The sequence below is a fragment of the Maylandia zebra genome, linkage group LG20 (genome assembly GCF_041146795.1).
Source record: "Maylandia zebra isolate NMK-2024a linkage group LG20, Mzebra_GT3a, whole genome shotgun sequence".
Taxonomy (NCBI): Eukaryota; Metazoa; Chordata; class Actinopteri; order Cichliformes; family Cichlidae; genus Maylandia; species Maylandia zebra.
In genome coordinates, this window is record NC_135186.1 from 28,610,631 (window position 1) to 28,623,505 (window position 12,875).

Here is a 12,875-nt window from a genome sequence, read left to right on the forward strand (position 1 = left end):
CTTATGAAGTATATTATGGGTCCATTTCACCTGCCGTAATGGAAATGAAAGTGCCAGAGGTGCACTGCTGAGGCCAAACCCCCAAAAAACGAAAAGATTTTGCGGTGGTCACAGCACATTCCTCTCTCTTCGTCCCTCCTGACGGATTTGACTGTGAATGTGAAAATCTCCTATATGTAAATGGAGTCAACAAAATATCCACAAAAACACATTAAAACTGTTTATTGTGTCTTCTAAGAAAACAAAGACAATATTTTAGGTATAAATGAGACAAAATAAAGTTGCACAAAATACATACAAAATAAATATAGAAATAAATAAATACAGAAAAAAAATACAAAAAAATACTTTAAATTACTGGACAAGACTGATTTCAGCTATCACTCTTAGGAGAGCTTAAGTTAAGTCTCAAGACTGTGGAAGAGATAATCAGGAATTCTCTGATTCTATAAGGAGAGCTGGACGTAGAAGGACTTCAACGCAGCAGAAGGACCAGTATCTGCTCCTTTGGTTGAGGAAAATGAGGAGGAGCACTGCCGGTGGCCTATAAAATGACATCCGTGTTTGTTTCCGATCAAACTGTAAAAAGCAATTTTACGAGGGTGACATGAGAATCTGACATCCTTCACACAGACCAGCACCATGTTATACTGTAATGATTGAGCGCTGCTTTCAAATTTCTATTATGCACATGCCTTCAAAAAGGTTTTCTTTCTTTGCAGTTGACAGAGAAAGACATTTTCTTTGGGTCGGTTAATAGTTTTCTGCAGGAATCTGAATGACTAGCCTAGCTGGTAAATAATACGTCTGTCATTCTTGGTCATTATTTCACAGTCTTCTGAGACAAACGCGCGCAACTTAAGAGCTAATTAATTACCTCTAAACCAGGATATTTCAGCATATTAACGACCCATTTCATCCAAAAGTGACACCTTTATTCATACCTCCACACTGTGCAGCACAAAGAAAACGGCATTCAATTTTTTCCTCAGATCTCACAGGTCCTATTACATTTGTCAGATAGTGAATTTAGGAATGCAGCTTTCAACAAAGGAGCGCAAAGAAGACATTTTATATTGAAAATACTGCGAGAATCTCATTTTCTGTCTTTGTAGCTTTACGCATTCCAGGAACCCTGATGAGCGCCTGAATCCGTGGTGTTCAGGTACGAAAACAATACAGTGCACTGCAACACATTGCAGGTGAAACATTGCCCCTGTCGTGTCAAATAACTCCCTGTTATAACATTGAAATTGCTATATTTGAAGTCGTGATTTAATCCACTTCTATAAGACAATCTCCTGCAGCTGAAGTGAAAGCAGCGCTGTTATTACTGTCGTTTTTTCTTTTCTTTTTTCCATTTTGCATCTGAGCTGATTTGAACAGAAGGATGCGGCTTAGGACAACACGAGAGAAAGACAGGCCTCAGAGCGCTGTTATTTTTAGTGTCAGTGCTTAAGTGCTCATATCTACGCTAAGACTCTGTAAATTCACCCGCTTCTCTCCCTGCACAGCAGCTTGGACAGGTGAGGTTGCCTCACTGTACAGTTAATACTCCACCGAGGAGTGAGGCTGTATGCAAAATGCATGCTCTAGCAAGGCTAGATGAATGATTGATCTGGAAATGCTGAGATTTCAGCCTCTTCGTGGCTCTCATTCACCACTAGTTAAAGAGCTTACATCTGATTTATTAACAGACATCTCACCCACATATTGCATCTGAGTATCAGGCTGCATTTCCCCTTCTCTCATTCACACACACACCTTCATCTTGTGAAATCCCACTTCACATAAATATACTGCTGTCTATGTTTTTGCTGCCATCTGCTGTCCATTATGTGGACCGAGGAAAGGAACACCATCATGACCACAGAGGAAATTGGTTCAGCAGTTTATTTGCACTTTTATTAGTGTGTTTACAGTTCAGCCATACTTAGGAAATGAAGAAAAAAAAAAAAAGAATATTGGCAAACATTTATTTATATATATATATATATATAAATAAATATAAAAAGGTCTTATATATAGGCTACCTAGCAACACTGTATGGCCGTTGGATGGAGAATACAGTATGTCCGTTTGGCTGCTGTAATGTCTTTCTGCAACAGACAGGGAACACCACGCTTTTTATTTCTCTGCTTTGTTCCTCTGGGTACAAATGGAGGAATGACGTCACTTATGGCATCAACCTTTAAATGATTATGGAGTGCTAACAAATAACAGCTGTAACAGTCTGTGTCTCCAAATGCCACCGTAGAGAACCAACGTAATATTGCTTTAACATTTAAATAACATTAATCCATTGTGTGTGTTTACGAAAATGGCGTGAAGTGACTGTAGCTTTTCCTCCTAATGGCTTATCAAGAAAACCTGAGTATATCAAAAAAGATAATTTCATAGAAAAATAACATCTCACAGTATCCATTCAACTTGGCTTCTGTTTTTTCCCCTTCAACAGAATATTTTAAAAAAAAGAAAGAGAGCAAAAGAAAACGATGTGCTAATTTGTCACCTCAGATGCAACACCGAGCTCAGATTCTGCAGATTTTTTTTTTTTTTTAAATATATTTTTGTGGGGCCTTTTTTTGGCATGACTTAAATTACTAAACAGCCCACACACTTCTAGTATGAGAGACCTCAGAGCAAAGGTTTTCACAGTAAGAAAAATCAGTGGTTAGGATAAAGTGGTTTATGTTACCAAGGCAACTGTACGTGGCACGATGGGCACAGCACTCTTTAGAATCTAGATAGTGGTTTTGTACTGACCCCACATACACAATATTTAACAGTACTTGAAATATGCACCTGATGCATATTTTGGCATCTTTTGCTGACTTCTGAAGTAGGGTACGACACAGAGCATTCTAATCCACACCCAAGCAGCATAATACAAAACATTCATGTATAAATAGGACGGCTACAATATAGTTCTTAGTCTGTTTACATTTTTAGCCTTCACAAAAGCTAGTTCTCACATTATTTGTCATCACACAATAATAAATAATATGAATAGTTAGCTGTTGTTTGTAATATCTAGATATATACTGCATATATTCAAATGTTTAGACATATTATAATATATATATATATATATTTCAATATAAATCCAGTTCCATTTAGTATAGTATTTACAGTGCTTTCTGTTGTCTACAGATATTTACAGAATATACCGTTGGCTTTTAAAAGGGATTTGCATTATCACAATCAAATATAGAACAAGATTACAAGTTGAGGCAACACAAAGAGGATGCTGTACAAACACTGACTCCTCTCAGGCCAGATAGATGCGGCGCAGTGGATATGGATTACTGATTGCATTATTATTGCTCAATATCTTCATGAGGTATAAGTGAATTTCTATGTTGTGTTTAAACAGTAGGGGATACTTAAAGGGACAGCTTGACTGAATATCAAATGTATTGTTTTTCCTCTGGCCTGCAGTGCTATTTATGCTGATAAATCAGCAGCAGTGTCTGTTTCCAGAATCCATAACAACAAATGCCTCAAGGCGCTGTAAGCTGAGATGCTCACAGTACTAAGAAAGAAATCTGGTGATCCTCTATGAGCAAGCAGCTGGTGATGGTGGAAAGAAGTGAAAAAGTGCCTCCCATTCTACTTTTAGAAGAACCACAAGTAATCCTGCAATCTAACAGCGTAGTGCTTTGTTGGAATAAAATGATACTAAGAGGTTTTTAAGCCTGATTATTCAAGAATTTGAAACTACTTTTCTTCTACTGAACTACATCTACCATGCAAAAGAAAAATGTAGCTACCTAACACTAAAACTCAAGTGAAGGGGGATACAATTTAACATTTGCACTCTGTCACATGGACAAGCTTCTTGTTACAGGTAGATGCTCGCTCCTTCTACACAGTGATATGGTTGGTTAGTGCAGCACTGTAGAAAGAAAACATTTCCTACATGAAAACTGCTTACACCAACATTTTCTTTCTTAGTAGCTGGGTATCGATTTCTCAAAAGAGACCCTGCTGCTGAGTTTTTCAAAAACACGAGTGCCATTTAGTTCTATATATACATTTGAAAGAAGACCAACCAGAAATAGATATCACTAAAATAATCTAGATGGACAAAAAGCACTACAAACCGGAGGAAATAAATACCAAAATTGATTTTAGGGTGAACTGTCCCTTTGAGAGAGGACACTGCTAATGTAGTGCGAATCACTGGTAGGTGAGAAAAGACGAAAGTGCAACTTAAGTAGGGCAACAGTGCCGAAGGGGAGGGAAAAAAAAAGACAATGACACTGTTGGGAGAGGGATAATCTTGTTTTGTTGGTGTCATTTACAAGTTAAAATATTAACAGCCAGAGACCAGCTGTAAAAAGGCACAAAGAATATGACTTCATACTACTTTAAATATCAAAGTGACTCAGAGGAAAAAAAGTTGGTAGTGGGGGTAGCTGCAGAAAACAAGTAGAGGTCTAACAGTGTGAATCTGACAGAATCTGTTACAATGGTTGCTCAGTTTCCTGTTAAAAGTCAAGAGAAATCATTTCTTCTTCCCCCACACCCTGTCCGCCTGCCTGTTCTCCTTCATGACCTGAGTCAGTCTCTGCTGGCTGGGCATGAACCAAGGACCTGGCTGTGTTGTGACCAAAGAAAGAGTTGAGATACTGGCAGCGGACACACTTCCGTCAGAGTGGCTGCCTTCAGAGTCTGACTCATCATCCCCCAACTGATCTATGGACAGTGTGGAAGCGAGGAAGGAGAAGGGCTTTCTCTGTGACTCCGGATCAATCACACCCACGCTTCGTAAAGGCCGCTTGACGCTGCTGCTCTGTTCATCATTGTCCTCTTTTTCACACCGATTCAGCCCCGTGTCTTTACTTTTTCTGCTGTCATCACCCCAGGACCTCTCCCACTCAGTCTCTGGCTTCTCTTCTTTCCTCAGTTCTCTGTACTCTGCTGCCATACCCCAGTCGTCATCGCTCTCCTCCTCCCAGATTTCTTTGGGCCTGGGAAGCCTTTGGGTAAGACTTGGAATTGGTAAAATGACTTCCCTGTCACCGTCTTCGCTCTCACTTTCAAACGTTTCCACCACCTCCTTCCTCCTTTCTCCCACCCTCATCAGCTTGTCCCGATTCATAAACTCTTCTCTCTCTAACATCCTCTCCCTCTCTTCGCTCCTGCTTTTCCTCTCTCTGCTCCTGCCTTTTCCTCTTTTCCTTCCCCTCTCTGCCCTCGTTTCCGTGTCACTATCATCATAGTTCCTTAGGGCATCTCTAGGTAAACTCTGAGAAGCTTTTTCTCTCCTCCTCCTGTCCCTGGCTCTCCTCAACCTCTCTGTCTGATCAGACATGGGGCTTTGTAAACACAAGCGTTGTCCTTCACCTGAGACATGTCTTCTTCTCCTTCTACTTCTCCTTCCCGTCCCTTTATCCCTCTCGCCTCCCCTTGACCTGCTTCTCCTCTTCTCTTGTGAACTGCGCCCCCTCCGTCCGGTGGAGTTTACTGCAGCCAAACCCTGCTTCTTGGGGTGATGCAGGAGGGGGGAGGAGGTGATTTGGTGCTCATGGCCTGGACAGACATTGTGTAGGGTTAGGGTGGTGGGCAGAGACAAAAGATATAGACTGAGCAGGCAGTTAAAGAGGAATGACAGCATCTATGGTAAAGAGAATTATGTAATCTGTTATTAAAGACTTCTGAAATCCAGAAAGGTACCTTAGGTCAGCTTGTGTAATAACAGCTGCTTTTCTATTTTAGTGAAACTTTCATTAGCAATACAACACACTATGGTTATGCAATCAGGTCATTTTCTTTGTTTAACTGTTCAGTGTATGGACAGATTACAAGCTGTCCAATTACTGCTTCAGCATAGGTTTGAGAGACATAAAGCATAATGTTGTACTCTGCTACAATGTTAATTGCTAATCAAGTCCAAGTACTGTCGTTTACTTAATGAAGACAGCGATGCTGGTTTGGTAGAGAGATGTAGAGAGACAGAAAATGGGAGAACTAACAGGAACCATTACCAACCGCGTATTCTCTGTCCGTCCAATGACATAGAAGCAAGGCTCGCCTAGCTTGGAGTTGGTCATGCATAGAGACAAGCTGGAGAGCTCCACTGAGAGAAAGAGAGAGAAAGGGCATGGAAAGGAAACAAAGGAGTGGAGCAGAAAGAAGAGCAGTGTTTGGAAGAAAAACCAACACAGACAAATGAGAAATGTGGTGTGGGAGTGTTAAAAGCAAACAAGGTCAAATGAAACACAGATGTGATGGGTTAAAAGGTGGGAAACACCAGAAGAGAAAATGTTAAAAAAGTAGAGAGCATTTTAGTTAGAATCAGTCCCATAGAAAAACAGGAAACACACCCATAGCAGACATATAACATGCAAAAGCTATGAGGTTGCCCATGTTTCACTCTCAAATTTCTCTTTTGCTATCATGTATTGCCACTCTTAAAATTAAAATGTTCCCAGCTGCCTTACCATAATCAGGCACATAGCCATTTCCTCTCTTGAGGACCAGGTGGATGCGGTGGCCTCCTCTGCGGATCTGCTCGACAGCCTGGCTGTGGGTCATCCCGGCTGTACTGTTCCCGTTTATCTCCACAAGCTGATCGCTCACCTGTAGCCACACACATCATTTCACCGCTTTACAAACTGGAGCGCAATCATTTTAATCACCAGAGTCTGAAATTTTTAGCCTTTATTTGCAACTATTAAATGTTAATGTTAAATGTTTCTCATATAATAATTTCGTAATTCCATTGATAAATACTTAAAAGTCATCCATCCAGTCTTTTCCACTTATCCTCATTACAGTCGCCGGGGGGATGGAGCCTAACCCACCTACCATAGGATGAGAGGTGGGGTACACACTGCATGTCTTTGGACTGCGGGAAGAAGCCAGAGTATCCAGAGAGAACCCACCCAGACATGGGGAGAACATGCAAACTCTTTTAGTCATATAGACTTTAATGTCAAGGCTTCCCCTTCAGACTTCTCAGGAAATATCATCCAAACACATTTTAGCTAACAGAAAAGATTACACGCACATGTTTTATATGGTTTCTATTTAGAAGTATGTAGTAGGAATAATAGTTTAACTGGTTCTGAGTGATATGGGCTGGAAGTATCTGTGAGGCTGTTATGAATAGGAGTGGCAGGCAGGCAGGTACTTTTGGCTGCTTCTCTTCTCTCTTTAGTTTTGCCACATATTTACCTTTTACAGATTTTACACCACAAGCCTCCCTGAGCTTTTGAACCAGGAGAGCTTTTCACATTTTTAGGCGAATCTGAGAGTTACTACACTATGGAAACACAATAAGTAGCTCAAAATTTTAAAAACAAACAAAGAACCTTCATTTTTCAATTTTCGAATGTACAGAATTACAGTTTACAAAATTGACTGTCAATGGAGAATAAATCTCAACAAGACTGAGTGAGAAAATCTTTCATCGCAGGCTTGTGTTATTACAGGTTTGATTACAGGTTTGCAGATCTGGAAATTGGCCACAGTCTTTGCAATGTTTACTTGGGAATGGCTGCTGTACTAGCAAAGCAAAGTTGCTTAATTTATTTCATCTTCTAGCACAGGATACACTGGATCATCCTTTCTGAAAGAAAAACAGATAATTCTGTCCTACAATTAAATAAAAAAAAATAACCTGAAAGTTCTTTTCTTTATAATCTTCACCTTCACTTTGCAAAAATGTTGGTCGTTGCGTGACAGCGTTTTGATGACCGCTGAGCTGATTAATTCAATCAGCTCGATGTGCACAGCTCTGGTTGACATCCAGGTAACGAGTACTGTCCAATGCTTGCTGTCAGCACTCCCACCTCTCGGAGAACATGTACATTAATAATTGTCCAGGATTTAAACACATTGATGCCATCCTCTAGTCTTCTCCCACGTAACTTGCGACAAATAACAGACTTGCGAATAACAGAGGACATTTCTGCCAAAAACCCAGCATCCAGCTGCTTGGACTGCTGCCTCCTTACTGAGATACTTTGTCATAATAGAATCTCACAAGCAGTGTGGCATTGTGATGTGTGGGACGATCAGAGTATGTTCACTTGAGAGGTCTGCAAACGATACACGAAATGCGAAGGATTTTGCTTCTTGAACAGGCTTTGCTTGTTAAACATCTTTCCCTCCTCGAGATGTCTGAACTCTTTAAAGACATGTTACACAGATGGAATAATCACAACTTTCTTGCGAGAGCTCAGTTGTGGTTGACATCTGTTTGAAACATTTCCAGCCTCTGCATTTTGCACTGTGAGAATTTTCCTTAATGATGCTGACATGAATCAGCCTGGCTGAAGCATTGCAGAGCTTCCTCTAGTTTGAGAATAGCTCAAAGCAGAGCCTAATTGAGCCTCTGTGGTTCTGGACCCAGGGCTGGGAGTTCAAGTTGGATTTTAGCATCTGAAAGGCTTCTATTAGCTCTTCAGTATTTGATGCCACCCAGTGTAGCCCCAAATTGGATTTAGCAAACATCTGTGTAATTCTTTTCAGGAAGCATATTGCTTTTGACAGTGAAGAAAAGAGAAATGACTGTGAGCACAGATACCTGTTGTTGCTCAGTGTTTGAGAGAATGGCAAAGTTGAACTGGCACCACCCTTGGAGGAAGGGAAGGGACTAGATTTGAACATTTTGTTGGATGTTTTTCAGAGGTTTCAAAAAGATACCATAGCCATCAATGGAAATATGCAAGAAGGTGTTTTATTGTTTAGTAGCCAGAGAAGACCACAGAGACCATTTTCGTTATGTGCGGTATGAGGACAGAGACTCCAACAAAACTGTGGGGGAGTAGAGGAAGAAAAATACACATGTTTACACTGCTTTTGCCATGTAGTGCGTCAGACATGACACAGAGAAGGGTGAGGAAAAACGTGGCTCTTTTTCAACATAGGAGACTCAAATCAACAATGTTCAGTTTGGGCTAATTTAGCAGCCTTTTATAAGTAAAAACTGATTCTTTAAGCACTATGGTTGTCTTTTACTAATTTCTCACTTAGGAAAAATATGAAAAATGTGAATTCCCCTTCACATTTTTCCTTGACCTTGAGGTCAGGGAAGAGTGTTTCGACGTGGATTATTAAACCACAACCCCGACTACACAACTCTGTAGATTTTGCTGAAAAAAATAAAAGCAAAACTCAAAGAACTTCAATGCATTCATTATATATTGTGTAAACAAGCTGAAATGCACATAGGAAACAGACTCACCTGCATTTTTTGGCTCCGTGATGCAGGCCCTCCCTCCATCAGTCCCAGAACGTAGAGGCCCATGTTGTACTCACTTCCTCCTCGGAGGCTGAAGCCGAATCCTGAGGGGCCGCGATCCAGATCCACACTGTAATACCTGGAGTCCCGCTGGGACACACAGATAAAGAAGTTTAGGTTAATATTATACACTGGCAGTTAATAACAGCCACAATCGATGTAGGAATTTCAGTGCCTGTTAGGTACACGTGATTGAATGTGCTTCCCTCACCTTTGGACGTGACCTCTGTCCCTTTCGGTTTCTGTGACCAGAGTCATAGTCAGCAGTTTCTGGAAGGTTTGCAGAGTCTGCAAATGATAGTGATTAAGGTCTGATTGTGAAATAAAAGCCAAGCTTTGCACTGTGGCATATGTGTATGTTTGGATGCTTATGTGAATGCCTACAGGTGCTGGAACGCGGGACAATGGTAAGACGTAGAGTATTTCCTGCCCGGCGAAGTATCTGAGCGAGCTCCCGATGAGGCAGAGTCACCACCGAGCGTCCCTCTACAGCCTCTAAACGATCCCCGGGCCGGATCTGACCGCTCTTTGCCGCAGGACTGCCACGACGGACCGTCACAAACCGGTGGGGCAGAAGAGAAGCAGCTGAAATAGGACAGAATAAAACAGTTATTAGCGCATTAAAGTAGATGAGGCTGGAACACGAGATTCCATCAGGCCTAAAAAGTTTCCTCTTAACTGAAGGCTGAGAGTAATAAGTGGAGTCATAAGTAGATAATTATAAAAACAGGAAGCTTTAGCTCATCAGCGCATGTGCCAGAAATCCTAAAACAAGCTATAATTTAGCTTTGGATCATTCTTGACAGGCTATTTTATGAATTACTTCCTCAAAGGAGCCTACCTAGTCGCTCCTTTCCCCACTATCTCCTTGAAACACTCTCCTCTTCTCCCTCATATTCCCATCTATCAACCTACCTCTCTAACCACTGACACGCCGCAAACAGTTTTTCAGCTGTCCAACAATGCATCTTCCCCCTCAAGAATAAACTGTCATGGAACGCAATCTTTCCGGCAATACTTTTTTCCAACCCTAATCTGTCAAACCGCACATAACAACAAACTTTAGATCTTTAGATATCTGTTTACCCAGCACCAGTGATTCTTATGCTCAGCACATCTAAGATCCCCCTCAAACTGTAGCTTGTGTGCATTAGTATGCCACCGGCTTAGATAACACACACAGCAGTACTTTTATTTTTCGTGCAAGCACCATCGAATATTTTTCTCCTCGATGTGGGAAAACGACTCTTCTCACCCTCATCAGCTATAAGACACAGTGTGAAACTGAGGTTACAGATAATACACAAGTGTGTTGTGGAAGGCGAGGACCGGACCGTTAGCTTCATGTATAATGAACTCCATTTGTCTTATTGTCTGTATGAAGAGATCACGTGCAATTAAGCTAAAATGGTCAGAATCTGAGGCTGATGAGAAAAATATTCAGCAGCCTAACAATAAATTTGCTTCCTTTAATCTTCTGCACCAACTAAAAAGCTTAAATATTTTTAGCTGGACAGCTGTTTCTGTCTGCTGTATCTCTTATTTCTCTTTTTGTGTTTTAATAAACTCCCTATTAGGCTTTCCCTGACCCCACTTTGAGGGAATGCGGAGCTTTAGTGGCAGCTGGCCCTTCTAGAGTCTTGCCAGTGGCCTTATGTAACCCATCAGGCAGCATAAACATTTTGAAACTGTTATTCAGCTGAGGTACATGACGCTCAATTCTGCCCATGTCCCTCTGGTACCGAAATAGCATGTTTAGAGTGATTTAAAGAGCAAAATGAAATGCTTCGTTAACAGATTAAAATTGTATTCTTGGGGGTAGGAGTATGTCGTATGAGATGAGGAGCATGTCACATTGGAATCATGATTCAGTTACAAGGTTCAGCCTATAAATCAGAGCCCAGAGACACGAGTCCAATCTGGGCCTAATCTGGGTGACCCAGGCGGAAACAGCAATCAGGTCAAATCAAAGCCAAGGCAGCTTTGCAAATAGTCTTCTTATCATGCATAATACATCAACAGTGGCTAAACACATGAATACACATGCAACAGCGATGCTCACACGCACACGGCAGCATTGTAGAAATGCACAGACACATGTTAAGAATCTCACACACACACACAGACACACAGTGACTCACATGCAAAAAGATGAGGACAGATGCACTCAGCCACAAATGCACAAACAGACACACAAGCTACACACACATGCATCTGAATGGACTGCATTATATCGTAGTGTCTTTTCCTCTGGCTCTCCATGTTCTCCTGTCCACAGTAATTCCACTGCGGTATGCCCAGCAGCCAGCCAACCTCTGACGTGCTGCACTGATTACCGCTCAGGAGTCGAGCAGCTCCCCTCCCCTCTTCCGTAAAAAACCCTCTCTGGACCCCAGATGAGGCGGCGAGCGTGGACATCGCTACAGCAGCCTGCGGATGTATACTACATGTTGTACACCGGGGGGAGAGAGGAGTGCTGGCTTTCAGCAGGATCACTCACATGGTAGTGTCTCTGCCAGTTAGTTAATGCTGAACATCACCGCTACAATCGAACTACCATTAGAGCTGGGACTAATCGCCTTTTCCCACAAATGCTCATTATGTCTTGTGCCGTTTTACACCTGACTGGGCTTAAAATAACAACAAGATTTCCTTTCATCAGCTGTTGCTTCAATCACAAAGGCTGCATCATCATAACTGCAAAATCAACCATACAACGCATCTCTTGCAGCATCCTTTTGATCAAGCATCTGACACCTCGAACGTGTGAGCATGTGGTTCGAACTTTCACACCGTCAACACATCTGGCTGAGCAAACTTTAGAGAACAGAACGCAGTATTTAACACTACTACCTCACCTACAAAGCTGAATGTGAAACACTGCACCAAACCAAGACCAACCTCATTTCTGCCAAACACACAAGAAGAAGTGGAGCAAATAATTACGTTTGGACTCCTTCACAGTTCTCAAAGCAGACTGTAGTCTCTCCAGCATGGCTCTCTGATTCGCATGCACAGGAAAACAAACAAAAGGATAAAAAAAAAAATCAAAAAAAAATCTGTGTCAAGCAGATTCACATGCAGCGGTCGACAGGAGCGAAAACACAGGTTTGCTGTCGCTTCTGTTGCTCCTCGGCGAGGGAAACATTCAGTGTAGCATTTGTAGAGTGATGGAGAGAGCGGGAGGTACGGAGCGATAGATACAGAGAGACGGAGAGAGAGTTTTAATCTTTTGAAAAACCCGACTGGACGCTTTTACTGCAGAGCAAAAGGGGTGTGAGAGAGAGAGGGAGAGTGGGCAGGAGCTTATGAGTGAGAGTGAGAGAGGAAGAGAAAGCCAGAGATGGGAATAGAAAATTATTAAGAAAAAAAAAAAAAAAGAGGAAAAGAGAGACAGGAGTGGCATGACAAGGGTGAAATGAAGGGGAGAATGAGGACATGATGGAGATGGAGGCTTACAAGAGTGGACAGACTTTGTACTGCAGGGACAGGTGCACCTACAACCTTAATCTCACCATGAAAACACAAATGTGTGCTCGCTTGGGCCATAAAGCAAATTGAACTGCATCAAAGTGGAACAGAGCAGCTAATGCAAGACATGTAAAGGTGAGAGGGTAAT

The 12,875-nt window shown here is 41.7% G+C and overlaps 1 protein-coding gene across 6 annotated transcripts in view; it reads right to left on the reverse strand.

Annotated features, from left to right (window-relative positions):
• Positions 1–1,875: 1,875 nt before the first annotated feature.
• The window catches only part of magixb (MAGI family member, X-linked b), a 50,185-nt gene continuing 39,185 nt past the window's right edge, over positions 1,876–12,875 (reverse strand). For 3 of the 6 annotated variants that reach the window (XM_004546372.3, XM_004546370.3, XM_004546371.3), the window contains exons 13-17: positions 9,641–9,841; positions 9,468–9,544; positions 9,200–9,346; positions 6,450–6,588; positions 1,876–5,538 (exon numbers count right to left, since the gene is read on the reverse strand). In XM_004546372.3, the coding sequence (XP_004546429.3) occupies positions 4,511–5,538; positions 6,450–6,588; positions 9,200–9,346; positions 9,468–9,544; positions 9,641–9,841 (1,592 nt within the window). In that variant the 3' untranslated portion in view covers positions 1,876–4,510. The other 3 variants (XM_076878645.1, XM_004546373.2, XM_076878646.1) reach the window with 3 other exon arrangements.